The sequence below is a fragment of the Natrix helvetica genome, assembly GCF_964273705.1.
Source record: "Natrix helvetica genome assembly, chromosome: 1".
Lineage (NCBI taxonomy): Eukaryota > Metazoa > Chordata > Lepidosauria > Squamata > Natricidae > Natrix > Natrix helvetica.
Genome location: NC_138548.1, coordinates 45,581,052 through 45,604,595, shown reverse-complemented (window position 1 = coordinate 45,604,595; position 23,544 = coordinate 45,581,052). Strand labels below are relative to the sequence as shown.

The 23,544-nt window shown below is 38.8% G+C and overlaps 1 protein-coding gene across 10 annotated transcripts in view; it reads left to right on the top strand.

Annotated features, from left to right (window-relative positions):
* UNC79 (unc-79 homolog, NALCN channel complex subunit) overlaps positions 1-3,202 on the top strand; it is a 139,092-nt gene extending 135,890 nt beyond the window's left edge. For 8 of the 10 annotated variants that reach the window (XM_081939435.1, XM_081939440.1, XM_081939437.1 and 5 more), the window contains one exon: positions 1,462-3,202. In XM_081939435.1, coding sequence (XP_081795561.1) covers positions 1,462-1,662 — 201 coding nt within the window. In that variant the 3' untranslated portion in view covers positions 1,663-3,202. The remainder of the gene's footprint in view (positions 1-1,461) is intronic. The other 2 variants (XM_081939442.1, XM_081939439.1) reach the window with 1 other exon arrangement.
* The last annotated feature ends 20,342 nt before the right edge of the window (positions 3,203-23,544 follow it).

Sequence of the window (23,544 nt, the reverse complement as noted above, 5' to 3'; positions counted from 1 at the left end):
TTGGACTCATCAGCTATGATACTCTAAGACTCTGTTTGCATAAACATAGTTTAACTGATATCTAGTAAATATAGGCATGCTTGGCTGTCAGTGAAAAACATTGAACTGGATCCAGAGCTGTTCTGTCAAGAATGTAAGGGCCTTTTTTTATAGGTGAAAGAAGCTGGAGCGCAGCAGTCTTCTGCTGAAGGAACGGGAAAGTAAATTGTTATTTCTTTTCCTTTCGGTCCCCCCAGCCATTCCCCCACTAGTTCAGGTAGGGAGAGGAAGAAAGTGGGAAGTCCAGCACGCATCCTGCTTGCCTTCCTTTTCCTCCACACCCTGGATCCGCTCCACCTTTTTGTCTTAATAATATTGTGTGCAAAATGTGTCCTTTCCCTCTTAAAGGGCCAGAGGATGACCAGCATAAACTCACATGAAGATGGTCCGATGATAATTATATTTGCAAAACTATGTAAAAAATAGTCAGAATAACCAAAAGTGAGCACATGAGAGAGAAAAGAATGCTTCCTGTGGAGCCAGAAAGAATGAGTACCGCAAGCATTATAGAATACCAAAAAGAAGCGAATCTCTTGACAGCCAAAACCGAACCAACTAAATGAGAAGCAAGCATGTTCAGGAATTGGGGGCACAGCATGAGCTATGATAACCGGATGAAGGAAAAAAGAAGGGAGAAAATGAACTGGTTTGCTAGAACTGCTCCAAGCTTATACAGAACTGAAGGAAGCAGAGCATTCTGACCAGTTTTCCAACATGATGTCGAAAGTCTTGTTGTAATAGTGTAAACCTACCCTGATTTAAAAGGCGTTATACATTTCTAAATTTGAATTGGCAGCTACTAAAGGAAATTACTGTGCTGCGATGGCCCCTTCTCTATGAATCTTTCTTCCCTCAGTAAGAGGGGTTATAAGTGATCCTTTCCTTCAGGTGTACGATGCCCTTTCATTAAATTCTGCTGCTTCTTACTGGATTAGCTCATTACAGCCTGTTCTTATTTTCACTCTTGGAGGGCTGATTTGATTCTGTGAATTTGAAATTTTAAGGTGATATAGGCCCGTGATGGCAAACCTATGGCACACGTGCCAGAAGTGGCACACAGAGCCCTCTCTATGGGCATGCGTGCTATCGCCAGTTGCTCTTCCTGGTTTCGTCGCATGCATGGGCACTGGGCAGCTGGTCTGGTGTGCATGTAAGCGGCAGCCAGCTGCTTTTATGGGTTCCGGCGCACACAACCCGGAAGAGAACAGCTGGACATTGCGCAAGCACCACCCATGAGCCCCGCCCAGCTGCTCTCTTCCGGGTTCTGGAACTCCGGTGCACGCTCCAGTTTCAGCACTCGGTGCCGAAAAGTTTAGCCATCACTGATATAGGCTTCATCATTGCTAAAGTTGCTTTGAGTTGGTTATTAAAAAATAGAGAGAGAGAGAGAACTGACAGTAAAACTTGTGCATATTTTAACAGCATTTATCTGCTGGCCTCCAGCTCCGCCTGCAAGCTATTCAGAACAACGTGAACCATCATAGCCTTAGAATGTTACAGGGATCCGTTCAGATCAACATCAACACCTCTGTCCTTCGCAAGTGGCTGCAGTGTACGCAGTTCAAAATGGCTCAAGTGGAAATCCAGTCATCTGAAGCAGCATCTCAGTTTTATCCTTTATGAGTTGGGCAAAATGTTCTGTTGAACCTGTTGGTCTAGCAATAATAGGGCTAAAGCTGTAAGACAATGGCCATCTTTAGGAACCATACAACAGTACTGTAGCTCCGTTTCTGTTTTGTTCTTGTAGAGAGAAAAAAGTGATGTGGCTAAAGAGAGTGGGCTGCCTGCATCCCTCTGTAACCAAAAGCATGTTTTGGCCGATGCATAACATTTACAGGAATACTCTGTGAAATGAAGGGTTTGCTCACTGAAGCCTGAGCCAATGCACATAGCTACGGTAGCTCTTTAAATATATGCATTTAAAAATATTTGTTTATAAAAGAAACTGATTGGTTTCGCCCCTAGGATTTATACGCACATATGCACAGGGCATGTATGCACACACACACACAAAGTGTTGTGAATTTTCACATACCTACGTATGCTGCTGTTTTTTTTTTTTAACATTATGATAAAGTCAGCTGCATTTTCGTTGTCTTCATAGTTAGACTTGGTAATGCAATAAATCAGCCATCTCCAACCTCATGCCCTCCACGGGCTTTGGACTACAAATGAGCGTGGATGCGATGGGTTTGGATGATGCGAGCTGTAGCCCAACACATCCGGAGATCACCAGATTGAGGATGCCAAAACTTTTTTTCATTATAAAATAGTGACCTTGCAATTTCCCAGGATTTCCTATCCATTTTTTCCCTGCAATTTCTATCAGCAACTTGCAAGCATGGCCTGGGCCAAAAGAAAAAGGAAAGGAAAAAGAACAGGAAAGGAAAGAAAAGAAAACCTTCCAGATTAAACACTCATTACCCCTCCCTTCATGGTATGCACCTCTTGGCTAACAGGTCCCCATTGCAAACGGGGGTAGGAGAGGCATCATTCTGGGGCCAATGCTGGCATTTTGCCCAGGGGAACGAGACATCCAAAGCCAATTCTGCTTACTTACAAAGTGCACTTAGAAATTAGGTGGGTAAACTGTGCCAGTTCACTTGTCTTTTTTAAAAAAGAACTACTGAGTAAGTTTAAGAACTTTAACTTGGTTTCATTGCCAGTATTTTTCTTGCAATTCTTAGGAAACTCTCCGCATACCTGTATGATATATGCTATTTCTTCTTATATACTTGTACACACTGAGATTTGAAATCGGTCCCATTCATGGGGATGCCAGAGAGAATATGGATGCTTCAGGCTTCCCTGAGGAAGAGGTTTCAAGTTATAAATTTACATGCAGTAAATAGAAAATATATAGAACCACTGCATAAAAAAAAACAATGTTAAATATTTTTTAAAAGTGAATTTTAATAGCATTGGGAGAGACTGATCCACTGAGATGTATAGCAGAGCCATTGGTTGCAATGGACTCTGGATCAGTATCTTTGCCTAGCAGAACCTCTTGTAATTAAAACTTTTTGTGTGTATACATAACTGAAATATATTGTATTTATTGCTGTAATCTATTGAAATAAAGATTTAAGCTTTATATGAAAATGCTATTAAAAGCGTAACTTTTTAATATCCTGAATAATATTGGTTAATATTCTGTAAAGAAATAAAATAATTACTGTATTATGCAGCATTCCTCCCCTCCCCCAATTATTATTCCATTGAGTCTCCAGGGAAACTTGACTGATCTTAAAAAAAAAAAAAGGCAGGGCTGGAGCTGCTTGATACTAGGCTGAGATGCCATTGGAAGTCACGGGGTTATTCACTGTCGTGGGAAGTGGAAAAGCTGGAGTTCAGAGATTTTGTTTACTGCAAATAGAGTTTTCCCCATACAATAATGATAAGGACAGCGCCATACCATTAGCCACTTGCAGGGATATCATTAGCTGTAAATGGTACATTTTAGTTGCTCATTTGAAAAAACAGAAGGTGTTTACAGATAGACAAATTCTGCCATTATCAGCCCCCAAAAAATCCCTCTCCATAAAAAATAAAAACATTGTGCAGCTGTCGCATGTTTGCCTCTCTAATGTAGAGGGTGGGTGGGGAGAGAATAACCAGCAGTATGGTGAATGGATCCAGTTACAAGAGCCTGAGGACAGATCATCTTGAACAGAAGTGGGTTCCTACCGGATCAGACCGGTTCGAGTGGGCAGGTAATAACTAGGCCGGCCACGTCCCCAAACCGGTTCTATCGGTGGCACCGTGGGTGCTGCCATCTTGTTTTTTGCTTCTGCACATGCACAGAAGCATTTTTTTACTACTGCGCATGCATGCGTAGCATGCATAAAGCACACACACACAAAGTGTGCGTGCCCACGAAGCACATCCCTGAGCAAACCAGCAGTAACAGAAATTGGAATCCACCCTGATCTTGAAGCTTGTCTATGTGATTGCTAAGACCAATATTGCTGACACTGGTTTGATGGTGCTTAATCACCAATTAGTGAATTACCTAAGTAAGAAAAATGTCACCCCCCCCCAAAAAAAAATATTGAAAGATTACAATTAAAGATGGACAGAAGTCCAGATTCAGTGAATAAGTCAGTGGATTGTATAATACAACCATGAAGCCCAGCAAGGTATTAGAAGGGATAATAAGATTATGCTAGGCATGCCACCTACCTTTCTCCTATGCAGTGCAAAATAGTCAATGTTTAGTTCTCAAATATTATACAGGGGAATATGAAAAGTGTACCCAGAACATCCTAACAACTAGTCCACCTACTGGTAAGAAAGGAGAACAGAACGCTCAGTTCTGAAACAATATAGCAGTTATATACCGAGTTCTCTACATATACCAGGAAGAAGACTCTTAATACCAGACCCGTACAACATTTCCCTGTGCTCAGTGGTGGGATTCAAAAAAAATTATTACCAGTTCTGTGAGCATGGTTTGGTGGGTGTGGTGTGGATTGGTGGGGATTGAAGGGGAAAGATACTGCAAAATGCCTATTCCCTCCCCACTCCTGGGGGAAGGTTACTGCAAAATGCCCATTCCCTCCCTATCCCAGTAACCTGCTTTCCAGCTCCGTTCTCCTGTTCAGGGCAACAAAAGATCATCAGTTGGGAGGCTAGGAGGCAGGGTTGGCGGGGCCAACCTATTTTCCGGTTCTCTGAACTACTCAAAATTTCCGCTACGGGTTCTCCAGAATCTGTGCTGAACTGGCTGAATACCACCTCTGCCTGTGTTGTGGAGTTTCCTATTCTTCCCTAAACCGATGTTGTCCCCATCTGATAGAACTGTAATCTATGATCTCAAAAACCATGCTAGCTGGGGACTATACATAAATATATATTATATATCAATATATTAAGCTTTAAACTTAGAAGTAAATTTGCACTTACACATAAGTATGATTTACACATAAGTATATAGAAACGTATTTTTGAAAAAAGAACTGGATACAGGGATCAACTAACTACTTCTAATATATACACTTCTTTAGTTTACCAATGGTAGGTAATTACAGATTAAAGTATTTGTATTGTTAAAATTCTGGGCAATAGTACCATCTGTGTAACTGGTGTTATTTTAGTTCAGTTGACTTCTCTATTGAGTTTTAGGCTTTGCCAATCTGGCATTCTTCAGACATTTTGACAATGCTCCTGAGCAGATGAGATTGGAAAGAGTTGATAGGATTTGTAGGCTGGGCGTAGATTGGACTATTTAGCTGCTGCTCATTTCTTACAGTAAGTGGAACATTGCTCTGGACCCCCGAAGAGTATTCTGCTAAATCTAATAGAGAGGATAATTATGGTCAGCAAGCAGATGCCTCCACCATGAAGGTGCAAACAAGATAAATATATAAGATCCAAAGTCTTTGGAATGGTTGCAATTCATTCACTTGCCAAAGAGTCCACAAGAGCCAATGAAATGAGTATCTTATGACTCTACGCAAAATGTTGCAGGCATCTTACTGAATGCTTTTGAAAAGTAATAAAATATTTAAAAGCCATAAATGATTTGTTTGTCCAGCTGCTGAATTATATATGGAAAGAGTTGACCTAGTGTTCCATTACTTCTATCAAATTTGCCATCATGATTTGTTTGCCAGCTTTGATAGGATCAAGCTAAATGCAACTCCAGACTGCAAAGTTACCTGATACTGACAGTGCGAAAGTGTTTCTAGGGATCTTAGCATCTAAATATGAATGATTACAGATTACAGATTAAGGGAATCTTATAGTTCATCTAGTCCAACCCTCTGCTCAATCAGGAGACCCCAAGCCATTTCTGACAAATGACAGTCCCATCTCTTCTTGAAAGTCTCAAGTGATGGAGCTCCCACAACTTCCAAGGGCAAGCTGTTCCATTGGTTATTATTCTCACTGTCAGAAAGTTCCACCTTATTTCTAGCTTGAATCTCTCCTTGGTCAGTTTCCATCCATTATTCCTTGTCTGGCCTTCAGGTGCCTTGGAAAATAGCTTGATCCCTTCCTCTCTGTGGCAGCCCCTCAAATATTGGAACACTGCTATCATGTCTCCCCTTGTCCTTCTCTTCACTAGACCAGCCATGCCCAGTTCCTGTAACCATTCTTTTAGTCTCCAGTCCCCTAATCATCCTGGTTGCTCTCCTCTGCACTTTTTCTAGAGTCTCAACATCTTTTTTATAGTGTGGTGATCAAAACTGGATGCAGTACTCTAGGTGTGGTCTTACTACGGCTTTATACAGTGGTATTAGTACCTCACTTGATCTTAATTGTATACCTCTGTTAACGCAATTTAGGATTGCATTGGCTTTTTTTGCTGCAGTTGCACACTGCTGGCTCATATTTATCTCGTTGTCCACTAAGACTCCAAGATCCCTCTCACAGTCATTGCTATTAAGCCTGGTTTCACCCAGTTTATATGTGAATTTTTGGTTTTTCTTACCTAAGTGTAGGACTTTACTTTTCTCTACACTGAATTTCATTTTGTTAGATAGGGCCCAGTGTTCATATCTGTCAAGAACTTTCTGGCTCTTGAGCCTATCTTCTAGGTGTTAAGCTATTCCTGCCAGCTTGGTATCATCTGCACATTTGGTAAATTCCCCTTCTATTCCCTCATCTAAGCCATTTATGAAGATATTGAAGAGCACTTTAAAATCACTTTTTATTTTTAAAGTCTTCCTAGTTACTTTAATAAAAATTAGAAATTGCTTTTCTGTCTGAAAGACATTCAAAATAACATGAAAATAATAATAAAAACAGATTTTAAAATGCAACAGAATGTAAGTAGAATGATTCCTCTAGGAATTTTTAACTATAAATATGTTTATAGTTAAAAAATCCTCAGGGAACCACTCCAATAAGTTTAGTGAGACAAACTTTCCCAGATTTCTCTCTAGGAAATGCCTAACCTTTTATTTTGGCAACTTTCTCTTCCACAAGGTTGCACCTAAACCAATCATCAGGGAAAACCTAATAGCCAAGTAGAGTAGTGACAACTTATCCATCTCTGCCTTGGAACAGTTACATCCCAACTGTTTGCACAAGCCAAACATTTTTCTGCTCAAAAGTTAAAGCAGTTTGCCACCTCTTTGTTTCTGCAAGAGACTGTGTGCCTTTTAGCAGCATCAGAGGGAAGAGGAGCATCCCTAGCATTCCCCCACAAGAAAAAGGATAGGAAGTCATTCCTGCCCATTTCTACCTATATGGCATTTGTCAAGGAGAAAGCAAATCTGTCCAGAAGAATTATGGTGAATCATTTGGACTGCTGTATTTCTGGAATGGGCTGTTCTAAATTTTTGCATGCTGGCACAGCAAGCCATAGCATTAGGCAGCAAATTACTTGAAATGCTTCTTTATGGCTTTTATTGCCAGCTTGAAGAGGAGGCAATTTCTTTGCTATGCCAACTGAATTTTGTAATGGCACTCAAGGATTTCACAATAATAGTTCTCCCTTTCCTTGGTGAGAAGAGTGTGCAGGAGAAGGGAGATTCCCCCCTCATACTGGATGATTGTTAGTGCTTTTGATCCAACTTTCTCTTATTAAATGAAGTCCTTTCTGGACTGGCATGTTTTAATTATGAATCCTATGAATGTTGGTATAATCATGGCTTTATTCCAAATCTCAGCAATTGAAGTTATTGATTTAATTAGTAAGATCATAATGCCTTGTAATGTTCAATGAAATCAAATCCAATTTCTGTAATGATGCCAACTTGTTAATTAATTAAGATTTATTTGTATATTTACAAACTCTTCATGTCCTAAGGATCTCAGGGTATGGGTTACAATCCCCCCCAAAACTCATACAACAAACATGAACATGAAATAAATATATATAAACCCTAAAAGACTAAAAGCATCCATCTCCACAGCACAAATCAAAGACACATATTACCAATTGGTAAAAAATATAGTGGCTATCCTATTGAATGTCCCCAACACTGAAGGAGAATATCAGGGTTTTTCCTGGTCTTGAGAAGGAAATCATGTTGGCACCAGTTTTTTCTCTATTATTCATGTGATTCATCTAATTAGTCTGTCAGTGAGAACTTTGCTGTTTCAGAAGAGCAAGTGGAAGTGGACATGGTTGCTCCCTGAGCATTTGAAATAGTATAAAATTCCCGTGTCACATGAATTAGTGGTTCTTCTTGCCAAGACCCTGAACCAATCAAGATTTTCTGTGTTATGTGAACTCAGCCTGAATTTATGATTCAGCAGGCAGAACACTGAGTTGCATAGAATGGGGAATTAGACATAACTTAAGATTCACTGTTTTCAATAGGCCAGATGCAGAGGTGTATTTTAAGAAGTCCAGAATAATACATCCTGGAAAATTAATGTATACGGTAGGACCGGCTAGGACAGAAATCTTATCCGGAAAGTGTATGGTGCTGCTTCCATAGGAATAACGTAGGGTCCTCCTCTCTGAAGCTCCCTTGCCCTTTTTAAGAAGTGATCAACCTGCCTTATTTTCATTAAATACATAAAAACAAATAAGCCCCTCTTGTAGTAGAAGCTGCATTGCTTCTTTTTTTTCACCACAATTTCAAGAGGTTTCCCCTGGTTTTTTGAAGAGGAAAAAGCAATTTCGTCTTCGGCTAGATTGCTTGTTATAGGTACAAATCAGAACGCAATCAAGATTGAAGCACTAAAAAAAAAAAAGCAACCCACCGCGTTCTTAGGACAATCAAGACTTAATTCATCAGCAGGGAACCTCCAAATCATCTGCTTCTTAGCAGACAAAAACACTGGATGAATTGCTGAGTCAGTTCCTTTCTGGTATTGCTTTTTTCTTTTATTCTGTTTTGCACCGCTGAGTATTTCTGAAGGAGAGAAGAGTTGCTTCTGCCGGTACAGGCAAATGTGAGATGGATGTATCTGTCAAAACCTAAGCAAAAATCCTAGATTGTTTTCCTCCTTCCCTCCCCCTCCCTCCCCCACCTGTCTTTCTCATTCTTTCAAATGAAATTAGAAAGAATTAGATTTTTGGAGCATGACTGTAGCCTTGCAAATTATTCAGGGAAGCTCAGTCCACCTTCCTGAACGTCTTCTCCACTGTCCAAACTTATTTGCTTATCTTCTCTTTCATTTATTAGATTTCATGATTTAAACTTGATTTGCAGTTGATGGATTTTTTAAAAAAGCAAATCATACAGACAGTTCATCAAGGTCAATCTTTTATATTGGGAATGGAATAGCCTTCGGTCTGCTTATAGTCAACAGTCGCCTGGGAGAAATGAGCAATGGTTTTTTTCATGGCAGACTAGCATTCTTATAACTGAAAAAAAAATTATGGCTAAAGTAAAAATGATGTAACTGAAAATAATGTTTAACATCCAGGAAATAAGAAGTCTTCTAACATCTTCTGAAATATTCCTGAAAAAAGTACAAGGAGAATAGGAATGTAATAGAAATCCAAGGGGGAAAGGACTGGGGGGAAAAAAGTTTGGGAAACATAAATTTGTTACACCCAGTAAAATAACATATTCTTGTTTTTCCTTTAACAATCATATTTAATTGTGTAATTACTTATTTTGTCAACTGATACATAAATTAAAACACCCCATAACTAAGAATGCAGGTCTATTGAATGTTAACGATTTCTCAGGACTCCCTTAAACCCAGATTTAGTACCCTTTCAAAATAGTACAGTGTTGCTTTGAGTAAAAGAAGTTGTTTTACTACAAACATCTATTTTTCAGCATAAAGTATTCAACATTTTTTTTAAAAAAAACAGCAGATGGAGCATTAAAATATCTCATACCTGATTTTAATTTTTTTAATAAGATAGGAAATCTAGTTCCAGTAGTTAATTCACAATTCATCATCTGAAAAGAAATATTTTACCTAGGAAACTTTATTAATTCGAAGGTTGAGAAAAGCATGAACTTGATATTTCTGGGTTTATTAACAAATATGTAATACAAGATCTGTGTACATTATAGAAAATTAGTATCTATCCACCATCTGTCTGTCTGTCTGTCTGTCTGTCTGTCTGTCTGTCTGTCTGTCTGTCTGTCTGTCTGTCTGTTTGTCTGTCTGTCTGTCTATCAATGTTATGCATACAATGTTTAAACTCAAAACAGTATCAAAGCCATTCTTTTCTGAAAAAGAATTAAATCTAGGATGTTATTTGTTGGGTCTCTGTTATAATCTAATGGCAATCCTTTATAAACGAAATTTATGACAAAACAGCTCTACTAAACTATTGTCCCTACTTAAGGACCCATGGATCAAGAGAACTAAGTGTGAATGTCACCAAGAGGCAGAGATGTCAATACTACAGGAGGATCTATTAGTAATCTTGGCAAGGAACCACTATGATTTATAGCACACTCCAATTTGCCTAAAATGTGGCAGCCATTCAGACATTGCAGATGTAATCGATTGCCAGAGGCCAGCTTTCAGAGGGAACTTCATAATAATGCTCCAAGGTAGCATTTGTTTTATTATTACTGTTTTATTGTGCACTGTGAACCTATAGGTGTCAAAACTAGAATTAAATTCTGCACAGTTATAATGAATCATGGCATCTTCAGACCTGAGTTACAGTTTTGATTGATTATGTTCTCTCAACTTGTTGTCAACTCTTAGTGAGCACATAGATTTTCTTCATGACAATCTGTCCCTAAAGCTGTTTCTTTAGGCCTTCCAGCAGTGCGCCCATCACCACTGTAATTGAGTCTATCCAACTTGATGCTGGCCATCCTCTTCTTTTTTCTCTCTTACATCTTTCCCAGCATTGAGCCTTTCTCAGTGAGCTGAGTCCTGTATCTAAACTAGGATAATTTGAGCTTGACTATTTGTGACTTGAGTGAGAGACTCTTGAGAGAACTCTGGGTTGATTTGTTTGATGATCCATCAGGTTTTTCCCCCCTTGTCTGTACATGGTATTTCTGAGAATTTTCCCCCACACAAAATGTCAAAATCATCAATACTCTTCCTATCCTGTCTTTCCAACATCCCACTTTGATTTGCATAGCGTGTCACAGGGAATACTGTGGTTTGCACAATTCTAACTTTAATTTAGATAATTTTGCCACACAATCACTATTTCTATCATTCTCAGTGTTAATGGCGGAATTTGCAAGTGGATGAAGCAAAAATGGGATTTGATTTGGTTCTGTATAAAGTGCAACCACTTATGTTATAATTTTGGAAATCCACAATTTGTGGTTTAGTCTCTCTTCCTTTAGTCCTCTCTTCCTTCCTAATAAATTTTGGCTAAACGAACCATGGTTTAGCATAATGTATAATCTAGGGTTTTATGTGAAAGGGATTCTCCCAGTCTTAATATATAAAAATTGAGGGTGCATTAAATCAAGATATTTATTCATCATCACAAATCCCTATGCAGAATCCATCTCCCTGTCTTTTCTTTTGGAGGATTCCATCTAGAAGAGATAAGAGCGGAATCTTACAAATTACAATAGTTTAGAAACTTCTCCAGGAGATGGAAAAGTTTGAGTCTCAACTCCAAGCATCATCTGGAAAGAAAAATGAATTCTGGAACTATCAAGTCCAAGTCCTAGTAATAGAAGTCAAGGAGCACAGTGAAAAAAATGGGACTAAAATTAAATTTTTAAAAAAACATTAATGACAACAGGTACAATAACCAGCCTTATAATGGGCAATGGAAACCTCAAGAGGGTAGATACTTTCTGATTTTTAAGATCAACCATCTACTATAAAGAAGCAAGAGCAGAACTACAGAAAGACCCAAAGAATAAAATTAAAAAAGAAAAAGAGAGATAATAAAACATAAGATCAACTTAATAACTCAAAAGGATTTAGCACAGAAAATTAAAGCAGCCAGACAAAATTACTTTGAACAAGCCAACAAACCTGGACGATGGCTGGCATACAGACTGAAAAAAAAAAGAGAAAAAAGGATGAAATATCAATTAAAAGATGATGAGGGAAGAATTCAATACAAAGCAGAAGAAAAGAAGAATATTATTCATAAATACTTCACAAAACTATAGGCACAAGATAGTATGGAGGAAAATAAAATAAAACATTATTTAAACACAGAAAAGATAACACCAATCTCAAAAGAGCAAAGGGAGGCGATAAACAGGCCAATAACGTTAGCCGAAGTGGAATTAGTCTTGAAAAACTAGAAAAATAATAAAACCCCAGGACCAGATGGAATACTGGTGGAGCTGTATAAATATAATAAAATAATATTGGAAGAACTAGGAGTGGAAATGTTTAATGAAGTTTTAGGAAAAGCCAAGATACCTGAATCATGGACAGAAGCAATAATATCGCTAATCCCAAAAGAAGAAACCAGCCTACAAGAAATTCAAAACTACAGGCCAATTTCATTATTAAACTCCGATTATAAAATATTTGCAGCAATTATGGCAGGAAGAATTAAACAGGTTTTAAATGAACGAATACACCGGACCAAAACAGATTTTTACCTCACAGACACATTAAAAATAATACGAGAATCATCCTAGATATAATAGAGTACTACAAGGCGCATCCAGAAAAGCAAATGGTACTGGTTTTCCTTGATGCACAAAAAGCATTTGACAACGTAATCTGGAAATTTATAATAACACTATTGGACGAGATGAAATTCAGAGAAAAATTTATTAAAATGATAGAAGGATTTTATAACAATCAGACAGCCAAAGTTCTGATGAATGGAGAATTAACAGAGAAGATTGAAATAAAAAAGGAGTCAGACAGGGATGCCCCCTCTCTCCTTTGCTGTTTATATTAACTCTGGAAATTCTATTAAATGAAATTGGGAAGGACCAGGGAATAAAAGGTTTAAGACTCAAAAATGAAGAATATAAGGCCCAAGCTTATGCTGATGACTTAGCATTTGTTCTCGAGGACCCAGTAGAATCCAGCCTGAAATTAATTCAAAAATTAGAAGAATATGGCGAAGTGGCAGGACTAAAGACCAATAAAGACAAAACAAAAATGATAACCAAGAACATGACAAAAAAGCAAGAAGAGGAACTGGAAGTAACAACCAGAATGCAAATAACTAAGAAAGTAAAATACTTGGGGATCTGGGTGTCGGCAAAATGTTCCACAATTAAAGACAATAATTATAATAAATTAGTGATACAAATAAAAAAAGATTTAGAATATTGGAAAAATATTCAACTATCACTCATGGGACGTATAGCAACAATTAAAATGAATATTTTACCAAGAATCTTATTCCTGTTGCAAGCCGCACCTATTAATCCGGGTAAAAAATTCTTTCAAGAATTAAACAAAGTAACCGCTAGGTTTATTTGGCAGGGACGAAAAGCGAGGATTAAACTAAAGTCAATGCAAGACAGCAAGGAGAGGGGAGGTTTAGCATTACCAAATTGGGATCTATACATATCAGCAGTAACAATAACATGGGTGAAGGACTGGATAGAGCTAAAGAATAAAAGAATTTTGACCTTGGAAGGCCATGATTTGCAAGCAGGCTGGCATACATTCCTATGGGATGATAAAAATAAAGCGCACAAATACTTTCAAAATCATTTAATTAGAAGAGCGTTATTACAAAAATGGCTCAAAATAAAAAAAAATCCACTATGTGAAATTTCCGAATTGGCTATCACTGACAGAAAGGACGACCCTGTCAGGGGAAGATTTCACCCTGAACTAAATGAGGCTTAGACCGCGGCTTTTCCAAACAGGCATATTCTTCAAGAAGCGAAAAAATGAAAATAAAACCCGAAAACGTGTTCTAATGAAAAACAAACTTTAATACAAAAATAAGAAAATAGAAATAAAACAAATCTATCTAATTGTTACATTTTGGCAAGAAGCAGTTTGTCTCCCAGCTTCCTGGCAGACGAACAAAGATCAAAAGGAAAGAAGTCTCTGGAATGTGTGATGTATATAAACATGTTAAGCATGCGCAATAATTCATTGCTGATAAAGCTTATGACCTGCGCAGTAATTCTTTCAGTAACTATTCAGTTCAGTTCGGCTAGCAAACCAATTAACGCAGTGACAGACCCATCCAAATTTTATAGATTTGAACAAAATGCTAAGATATAGAGACTTAATTGATAGACAGAGGAATTTAAAAACAATTGAAGAATTGGCAGAACAGAACATGAAAGTTGACTGGCTAACTTACCTTCAAATCAAAGCTAAATACAATAAAGATACCAAATTATATGACATTGAAACAGAACCACATGAATTGGATAAAATTATTCAAGGCTCAGATAGAAAGATGATAGGGAGAATATATAAATTTCTCCTGAAGTATAAAATGGAAGAGGAAATTGTGAAAGAACAAATGATAAAAATGGCACAGAACTTTGGCTATAATATTGAATTAGACAAATGGGAAAAATTTTGCGGAACAAACTTAAAAATGACTATCAGTTGCATACAAAGAAAACCAGTACAAAATGTTTTATAGATGGTACCTGGCACCAACAAGGTTAGCTAAAATCTCAACAAATACCTCCCCAAAATGTTGGAAATGCGAATCAATACATGGAACATATTACCATTTATGAAGGACCTGTGAGGAGGCTAAATTTTTTTGGAAAAAGATAAAAAATTGGCTGGAGGCAATAACGGGGGTTAAAATAGAATGAAAACCTGAAATTTTTTTATTAGGAATAATGTCTGCGAAATACAAAAAAGAAATCCAGTATTTAACACTACATATAATTACGGCGGCAAGGATTGCTTTTGCCCAGAAATGGAAAAACAAACTAACTCCAAGCGAAGATGAAATAATAAGAAAGGTTATAAGAAAGGACTGTGCTGAAATGGACAAATTAACTAAAGAAATTCATGGAAAAGAAGAATCAGAATTCTATCAGATATGGGATAAATGATATAGGTGGATGGAGGAAAGAAACAAGAATCAATGAAGGAATATAACAAAACTCAAAAATAATAGTTATGAGTAAAATAAGAGAGTTAAGAATGGTGAAATCCAAATGAAATACAATAGAAGAGGAAATAATATAGGGTGAGTGGTATCGATTGATAATTGGTATTAGAAAGAACAGGAAGCTCCTGTTTGTATTGCATTGTGTAAACGTGTTGTACGTCTAAGTTTTGTGTGTGTGTATTTTATATGTTTGTTAATAAAATTGAAAAATTGGAAAAAAAGAAGAAGTAAGAGCAAGAAATATGCTGCAGAGTAGCATTTGGTAGAGCAGTCACAAAAGCCTTGGAAAACACACACAACCATTGTGATATGACTATATTTCATAAGCCTCAAACGAAATACCTCCTAGCAATAAATTAGCACTAGTTTGGTTAACTTAATGCTATATTAATCCTCCCAACCCCATCAGTGCATCCCTTGTCTTCCTTCTGGCTAGTATTTCCCTTTGACTACCTGAAAGTCCCCTGAGTTTTAAGGTTTTAAGAATGTAAAGCTGCTTTTGCTCACACTGGGCCCCAGATCACTAATTTCAATCAGCCTCACATTTTGTAACAATTTTGCTCACTGCAGAAGGTTGATTAGATTCATTGGGGATGACAGCGGCCAAATGTCCTCCTGTGGCAAAAGGAAATGAGTCTTCAGAAAAACACTAATTTTGATGGAAGAGATTAGGAGAGAAAAAGGATTTCAGTTCTATGAAATGTTATTGGTCATCTTGGGCAAAACTGAACAAGTAAATAAAATTCAAGATGTTTCCCTTTCCTCTCCCTTGTTCTTAATCAGTAGAGATTTTGTAAATGTAAACGTATCATCAATCAAAACACTGATCTCTTAGTCTAGCTGAACCTTTTTAAAAAACTCTGTTTGGGCAAACTGCCAATGCTTTTTGGCACAGTCCTTTCAACAGTTCCAAGAAGGCTCCACACCCATTTTCACCACTCAGGTGACCCTGATAAAACAGATAAACCTCCAGGTGACCTTATTGACTTACTAAAAGAATACAAATGACCAGCTGTCTGCAAGGAGTATAAATCCTTCCACTCCCCACCAGCCAGTCGAAGCCAGTGGTGGGTTTCAAAAATTTTTGGAACCTCTTCTGTAGGTGCTGTGTGGGAGTGGCTTGCCACCCATGTGACCGGGTGGGAGTTTCTTGCCACCCATGTGACCGGGTGGGAGTGGCTTGCCACCCATGTGACCGGGTGGGAGTGGCTTGCCACCCATGTGGGAGTGGGGTGGGAGTGGCTTGCTGCCATGTGACCGGGTGGGAGTGGCTTGCCACCCATGTGACCGGGTGGAATGGTGAAGACGATGTCACTGAATTATTTGCCCCAATGGATAAAGTACAATAAGATTAAAATAAGTACACAAAACAATAAAAGAGCTACTTACATAGAAAAGATAACTGTCCTAGTGGTCATACTCTGTTGCCTCTTCATCCTGTTAAATAATACTAACTGCAGAAGAAATAAAACAATATTGGACTCAATTGTGGTTGTAAGCTGAGGACTACACTACAGGTAACAGAAGGGACCTCTGTTTTCACCCAAAAATGTACAGTCTTTTCAAGAAGGATGTCCCCCAACAAACAGGAAAGATATAGTCTTTCATCCAAGAAGTTAGATTAAGAATGAATGTCATAGGTAGATTCACAAAGCAGTACAGATTTCTTTTTCTGAAATTTAGTTCTCAGTTCAAAAAAACAGGAATATATGAATTAGGTTCAGTATTTAGGTCGGTCCAAGAGTTAGTGGTTAGAAGCAATGGTAAAGCAAGATATGGATGTAAAACCAGAAATATTTATTGATTATTTGAAAGGGAATACAATATGTATTTAATTTTACACATGTTAGCAGCTGCTGGAATTGTGTTTGCACAACAGTGGAAAAACAGAGATATGAAAATGAATAAATATTAGAATGTACAGGAATAAATAAATTGACAATTAAAATCAAGAAGGCTTTGAATACTTTTTCACATGGCATTTGTTTTAGCAATTGCTAACTAACAGAAACAGAAATTAGAGATCTAAAAGTATGAAAGAAAACACCAATTATGTAAGGAAAGGTCACTAAAATGTATAAGGAAATATTATTAGTACTTAATCATTATTAATGCATAGCTAACTGCGGGACATTATACACCTACACGCACAAACTATGATAGTGCCAGGAAAACACCAAAAAATAACAGTTTCCCCCCAAAAGACTGCAGATGAAACCAGTTTTTTCCCTTAACCCTAAGGACAGGAAAGACAAAGTCACTGCAATAAAAACCATCAAGGCATTGTGGGAAGTTATAAAGGACAGTGCCAGGAAGCTCACAGAACCAGCAACCACCTCACAATTACCTAAACAACCAGGTATCGCACAGAAACACACAAAATCTGGCAAAGCTGCCTTGCACCAACCTGGCCTGCCTATAGAAAAGCAGCCACTTTGAGACACATAAACCATGCACCAACCTGCACACTTAAAAGCAACATATTGCATCACAAATAAACCATTTGCAAAAAGGAATAACATTTCTTGTGATAAACATAATCTATAAACAATAAATAAATAAAATTTCCCTAAAATAATTAAAAAATATATATTCTATAAATAATAAAAAAGTTCTTAAAAACCATTAAAAATATTCCATACCCAATAAATTACAATAAAACCATTAAAATATTATATATGCAATACTTTTAAATGTATTGAATATAAAATATTTTTAAATGGTTTATTTCAATTTATTGTTGATAGCATATATTTTTAAAATAGTCTAAGACAATTTAAAAAAAGATTCCACACACAATAATTTAAAATGAAACCATTAAAAGTATTCCATACACAATAAATTACAATGAAACCATTAAAAAAATTCTATACACAATACTTTTAAATAAAATGATTTTAAAAAATTCTATACACAATAAATAAAATATTCTTTTAAAAAAACATTAAAAGCATAAAAGGAAAAAAAAACCAGGTCACTTACCAGCAGGTAGAATCAGCAGCTCTCCGATGTGATGGATGCTGCAGGAAGCAGGCAGGCGATGAGGCAGCAGGTAAGCTGGACTGATGGGACAAGGGACAACCGGGTCAGCTAGGCCCACGGCCTGGCAGGCTTAGCCATCCAGGCAAGACTGGAGATGGTGGGGAGGGGGAGGGTGGTAGCAGTAAATCCCCTTTCGGCCACGCTGCATATGCCAGGCGTAAGCTAGCCTATCCCCCTTTCTCCTCCGCTGCCGCCGCAGCCCACCTCCTTTTGGCCACGCAGCTTACGCCAGCTCATGGCTTTCGCGAACGAAGGTTTGAAGGCCTTCCCTCGTGAAAGCTGCGAGCTGGCGTAAGCTAGCCTCCCGCCCCCACCGCCTCCCTTGCGCTTAATTGCTTACCTGAGGGAAGCAGCAAGCTGCTGGAAGGCGAAATGAAACAAAATGAAATGAAGTGAGGACCCACCACGCTTTTAAATGGGTGTTAGAAGCGGGCGGGTTGACTCCAGCCCGCTCACTGATTGGCTGGACTCCAGCCAATCTGTGATCGGCGGGCTGGGCTAGTTTAGTGCAGATGAGTGGGGGAGTGAGTGAGCTGTGATGGAACGGGCAGGGCGAGAGAGCAACAGGGCCGGGGCAGGCGTTCCGGAACTTACTTCCGGGTCTACCGGTGGAAACTCTTCTAACCAGTTTGGTAGATTTGACGAACCGGCTGTACCTAACCGGTGCGAACCGGTAGGAACCCACCTCTGGTAGAAGCTAAAGAAGCTTCTTGGATGAGGAGCTAAACATCTTCAAAGAAAAACCAGAAAGTCCAGTTGCCTCTTGAAAAAAAGCATCTTTGGGACTTTATCTGGCATGGGAGGGGGGACCCACAAATACTGGTTCCTTTTATATTTCAGGAGATGTTTGAAATTATTATACTGTTTCTATACTATACAAGTGATTATCATGTTCCTATAGCAAACGCACCAGTTCCCATGATTGGGAGTTTTCTAATTTGGATTCTTTCTACCTCCGTGTAACAAAACTAACCACACCGAGCACTTTTGCCACAAATATTAATTAATGTCATTCTCTTGATGTAATCCATAATGTCAGTTTTCTACCATTTTATGAGACAATCTAGAGGCTGCTTACTAGTTAAAACCACACCAACATTGTGCATACATCAGATGGCGATAATGAGCACTCTGTAGTTTAGTCCCAAAGGCTTTTCTATAGTTCCTTCATAGCTGCCATGAAATGTGTTGATGGGAGATGTAGTGGATGTAAATGATGGATGCTATTCAGTGGTGGGATTCAATTTTTTTTACTACCAGTTCTGTGGGTGTGACTTGGTGGGCATGGCTTGGTGGGCACGGCATGGGAAGGATACTGCAACATCTCTATTCCCTTCCCACTCTGGGGGAAGGTTATTGCAAAATCCCCATTTCCTCCTGATCAGTTGGGACTCGGGAGGCAGAGAATAGATGGGGGTGGGGCCAGTCAGAGGTGTTATTTGTCCGAACTACTCAAAATTTCTGTTACCGGTTCTCCAAAACTGATCAGAACCTGCTGAATATCACCTTTGTTGCTACAGGAATTCCTTTTGGAAAAACAGGATTGGGGTTATTCAGAGCTCTTTCCAATGAAGTACCAATTATAATAGTAGCACCTGGATACTCCGTGTAGGGGAGTGTTTGCTGTTCTTTTTCAGATATCAGATTGCAATATTCTTCAATGGGAACATTCTTAGGGACTAAGCATTTGGTGCAATATCCATCATTAATTTCTATGAAACCCTATTTATTTTCAGACTGGCTAATTTATGATTTATCCAGACACCCCCCTCCTCACAACTCTCCCGCACTCAAAAGACACCCAAACAACAAACTGAATGGGATGAAATATTGAAGCAGTAAATAGGCAGAGCTGGCTTGGCTGAGAAGCCTTTTAGATTCAAGCAAATTAGATTATACATTATTGCTAATTTAAGAGCTAACCGATGTAAAATATGCCTTTTGCAATAGCATCAAAACTTTGAGAGGGAAAATGAAAACAGACCTAATTTGGTTTCACTGCAAATGGAAAGTACACTGTAGGTTTAAGCATTTCTCTGCCAAATGCAATTTTTAAGAGCAAGGGAAATCACTGAAAAGGCAATTTTAATTGACTTAATTTATTAATTTCAGTCTCTGTTGTTGTTAATGGGAGATTTCACATCACTGTATAAAACAGGCATGTGTGTGTTATTTTTATAGTAGAGTTGTGATGTGGGAAAGAAATTTAAACCTTGGTTGGTTTTTATTTTTAAAAAATAGTACAAGGAAAACATCAAAGCCCTTACCAGACTGTTATGTATTGAATGTATATAGTTGTGTTAACTGTGTTAAAGTGAAAGTAACCTTTAGATGACCATGGAGGGAAATGTAGAACATTTATATTAGGGCAGGATTTTCTAGTTCTATGATTGGTTAAGGCCCTGTGGGCCTAGAGCAGTGATGGCGAACCTATGGCACACATGCTACAGGTGGCACATGGAACCATTTGTCAGGGCATGCGAGACGCTGCCCTGTCAACTGGCCAGTGCACATGTGCGCGCTGGCCAGCTGAGTTCACCCTTTTTTAAAGCCATTTTTTGCCCTCCCCAGGCTTCAGAGGCTTTATAGGAGCCTGGGGAGGGCGAAAACAGCCTCCCTGCCCCCCCCCGGATGCCCTCCGGAGGTGTCAGGGAAGCCTCTGGACAGTCCCTGAAGCCTTTGGAGCGCTCAAAACAATCCTCCGAGCAAACCGGAAGTGACTTCAAAGGCTTCAGGAACCGTCCGGAGGCTTCCCTGAAGCCTCCGGAGTGCATCCAGGGGAGCGGGGAGGCTGTTTTCGCCCTCCCCAGTCTCCTATAAAGCCTCTGGAGCCTGGGGAGGGCAAAAAAAGCATGTAAAAATGGGGGGCGCACCTGTAATGCACACATGCACACTGGGGGGTTGCACATTGCATTATGGGTGCGGCCCACCCGCACACGACCCCTCCTGCGCTCCCCCCACTTATGGCATGCGAGCCAAAAATGGTTCGCCATTCGCTGGCCTAAAGTATAAATCACAGGCATTTGCCTGAAGTTCCTCAATTCCATTTTTGAGCCAATAAATGCTGTTGCAGCTTTGCTGGTCTGGCTCTTGCCTACTGAAGCCCACTACACAATAATCCCCTCTCCCCAATTGGTAGGGTTACCGTTGTATACCAGTAGCACATTACTAGGAATGCTGCATTGATACAACAGTCTTTTTAAAGTCACTCAAACCATTGCTAAGAAGGCTGAGTGTCTTTCATTTCCTGCACCACTTCTCTTTTCCATTTTCCAAGTCAAGCTAAGAAAAGAAATCTGCAGTAGTGCAAAGTAACCATTAGTGTTGAGTGGCTGGGAAGCAATCTTATTCATCTTCCACCAATTTCTGTTCATTTATAAACATCCATGGAGGGGGAGATAAACGTGAAACAGCCACAGAGATAAAGTGTCTAGAAAGATTTACTGTCATAAGGCCGCATAGGGTTTCAATCTGATCGTAAGAGATATAAGCCTCATTAATCCCTCTGTCAGCTATTATGCAAGAATGAGTCTGTTTAATGCTAAAGCCTCATTCCACACACCTTAGTAAACTGTTTGATATTCCGGTGATGCATTATTCCCCACCATTGATCTAATTAATTGTGTAATAGGAATGTGGCCTTAATATCACATATACTTAAAGCCTTAAGGGATACACAAGTAGGCAGAGGAATAATCAAGGGATGCACATGCATAATATACCTTGTCACCAAGCTTTCCAGCATATCCAGGTATCTGCCATTTATTTGTTTATGAAACTTGGCCTGTTGGTAGCTTACCATAAAAAAATCCAACATATATGAACAGCAACATTAGAGGAAAATGAATAAGTCAAAATAAACTATGTCACATTTGCAATAATTTGTACAAAGGACACTACATGGGTCTGTTACACCAAATAACCCATATTTTGGGTTAATTTTCCAGCAAAATCCTATATGATTGGAACCACATTGTCTCCTTGGGGCCATGGCAATTCTGGCTCTATACAAACTATTTTATTTTCTACACACAACAGAAATGTACTATTTCAATTATAATCTATTTATCATTATATTATTATGGACCACCATAAACCAAATCACAATATCAAAAACTCAATAATGATAACAATCACACAATTGGAGATTATGCATATGCTCCACTTCTCAGGATGAGAAAGTCTCAACAGTGTTAGGGCAATTGGGGTCCTTGATAGAGTTGCGCAAAGGATTTTGGATTTAGTTACTAATTGCAAGTACTTCAAGTACTAATTGTAGAAGAACTGCAGTGGAAGAAAAATATATCTCTGTTTTCTTCTTATGAGCATCCCAGAAGTATCTGGTTGGCCACTGTGAGAAACAAAATAACCGAACTTCTTGGCCTAATCTAGTGATGGCGAACCTTTTCAGCACCAAGTGTCCAAACCGGAACATGTGTGCATGTGCGTGTATGTGCATGTGCCGGAACACTGGAAACCCGAAGATCAGCTGGCCGGTGTGGGCATGCCTGTTTTGGGGGCGTTTGGGGGCCTTTTCCAGGCTGTTTTGGGCTGTTTTCAGACAATTCTTCGGGCATCTTCAGGCAGATTTTTTGGCCTGAAAACAGCCCTAAAAACAGCCTGAAAATGGCCTGAAAAACAGACCTAAGAAGGCCCGAAAACAGCCCAAAAATGCTCTGTTTTTTAAACCAGAAGAGCAGCTGGCGACAGCATGCATGCCTGCAGAGCGGGCTCTATGTGCCACCTCTGACACGTGTGCCATAGGTTTGCCATCACGGGCCTAATCCATCAAGGCTGTTCAAATATTCACCATTGCACCATTCTTCCAAATTATTTTGTTGCATATATAGAACTGATTTGAGCTGGAAAATCAAAAGGTGGAGAGGAACTACTGAGGAAACAGTGGCTGGGCATACAATATGTCAGATATGATTAGCTTGAGTATTCCCACACTGGGGGTGAGGGGATATAAATAGGATATTTCATTGATGGAGGTTTGCACATTCTTATAATGGTGCAATGACAGCATTTTGTCTTCAGCATAAATACTCTGACTCTCTCTGCCCTCCAACGCTTATCACACAAATAACAGAGCAGCCCTTCTCTAGACGTTCTCCTGGGCGCCAGTTTATCAGCACTTACATAATAACCATCTTTATCCACAGGATCTTGCTTCTCCTTCAAACCAATCACTTGCCCAAGTCTTTAAATAATGGAATCTACATGAGGCAGCAGCTGATGATCTTACTTTGCAATGGTTATTGTGTGTTCCTCTCTCCTATTTTTCTTGAGATCAAATTGCTGTTGTTTTAGTTCAGTATCAACTATGGGAGCAAAATTCTAAGGAGCAGAGTTGGTAAAAGTGCTTTGAGAAATGATTTAATTGCATTCAGAATTTCAAAACCTTATGCTCGTTTCCATGTCATATAATATGTGTGCACATGCATAATTATGTATGTATGTATGTATGTATGTATGTATGTATGTATGTATGTATCCATCCATCCATCCATCCATCCATCCATCCATCCATCCATCCATCCATCTACCTATCTTATCATGTTTATGTTTATAATAGAGGT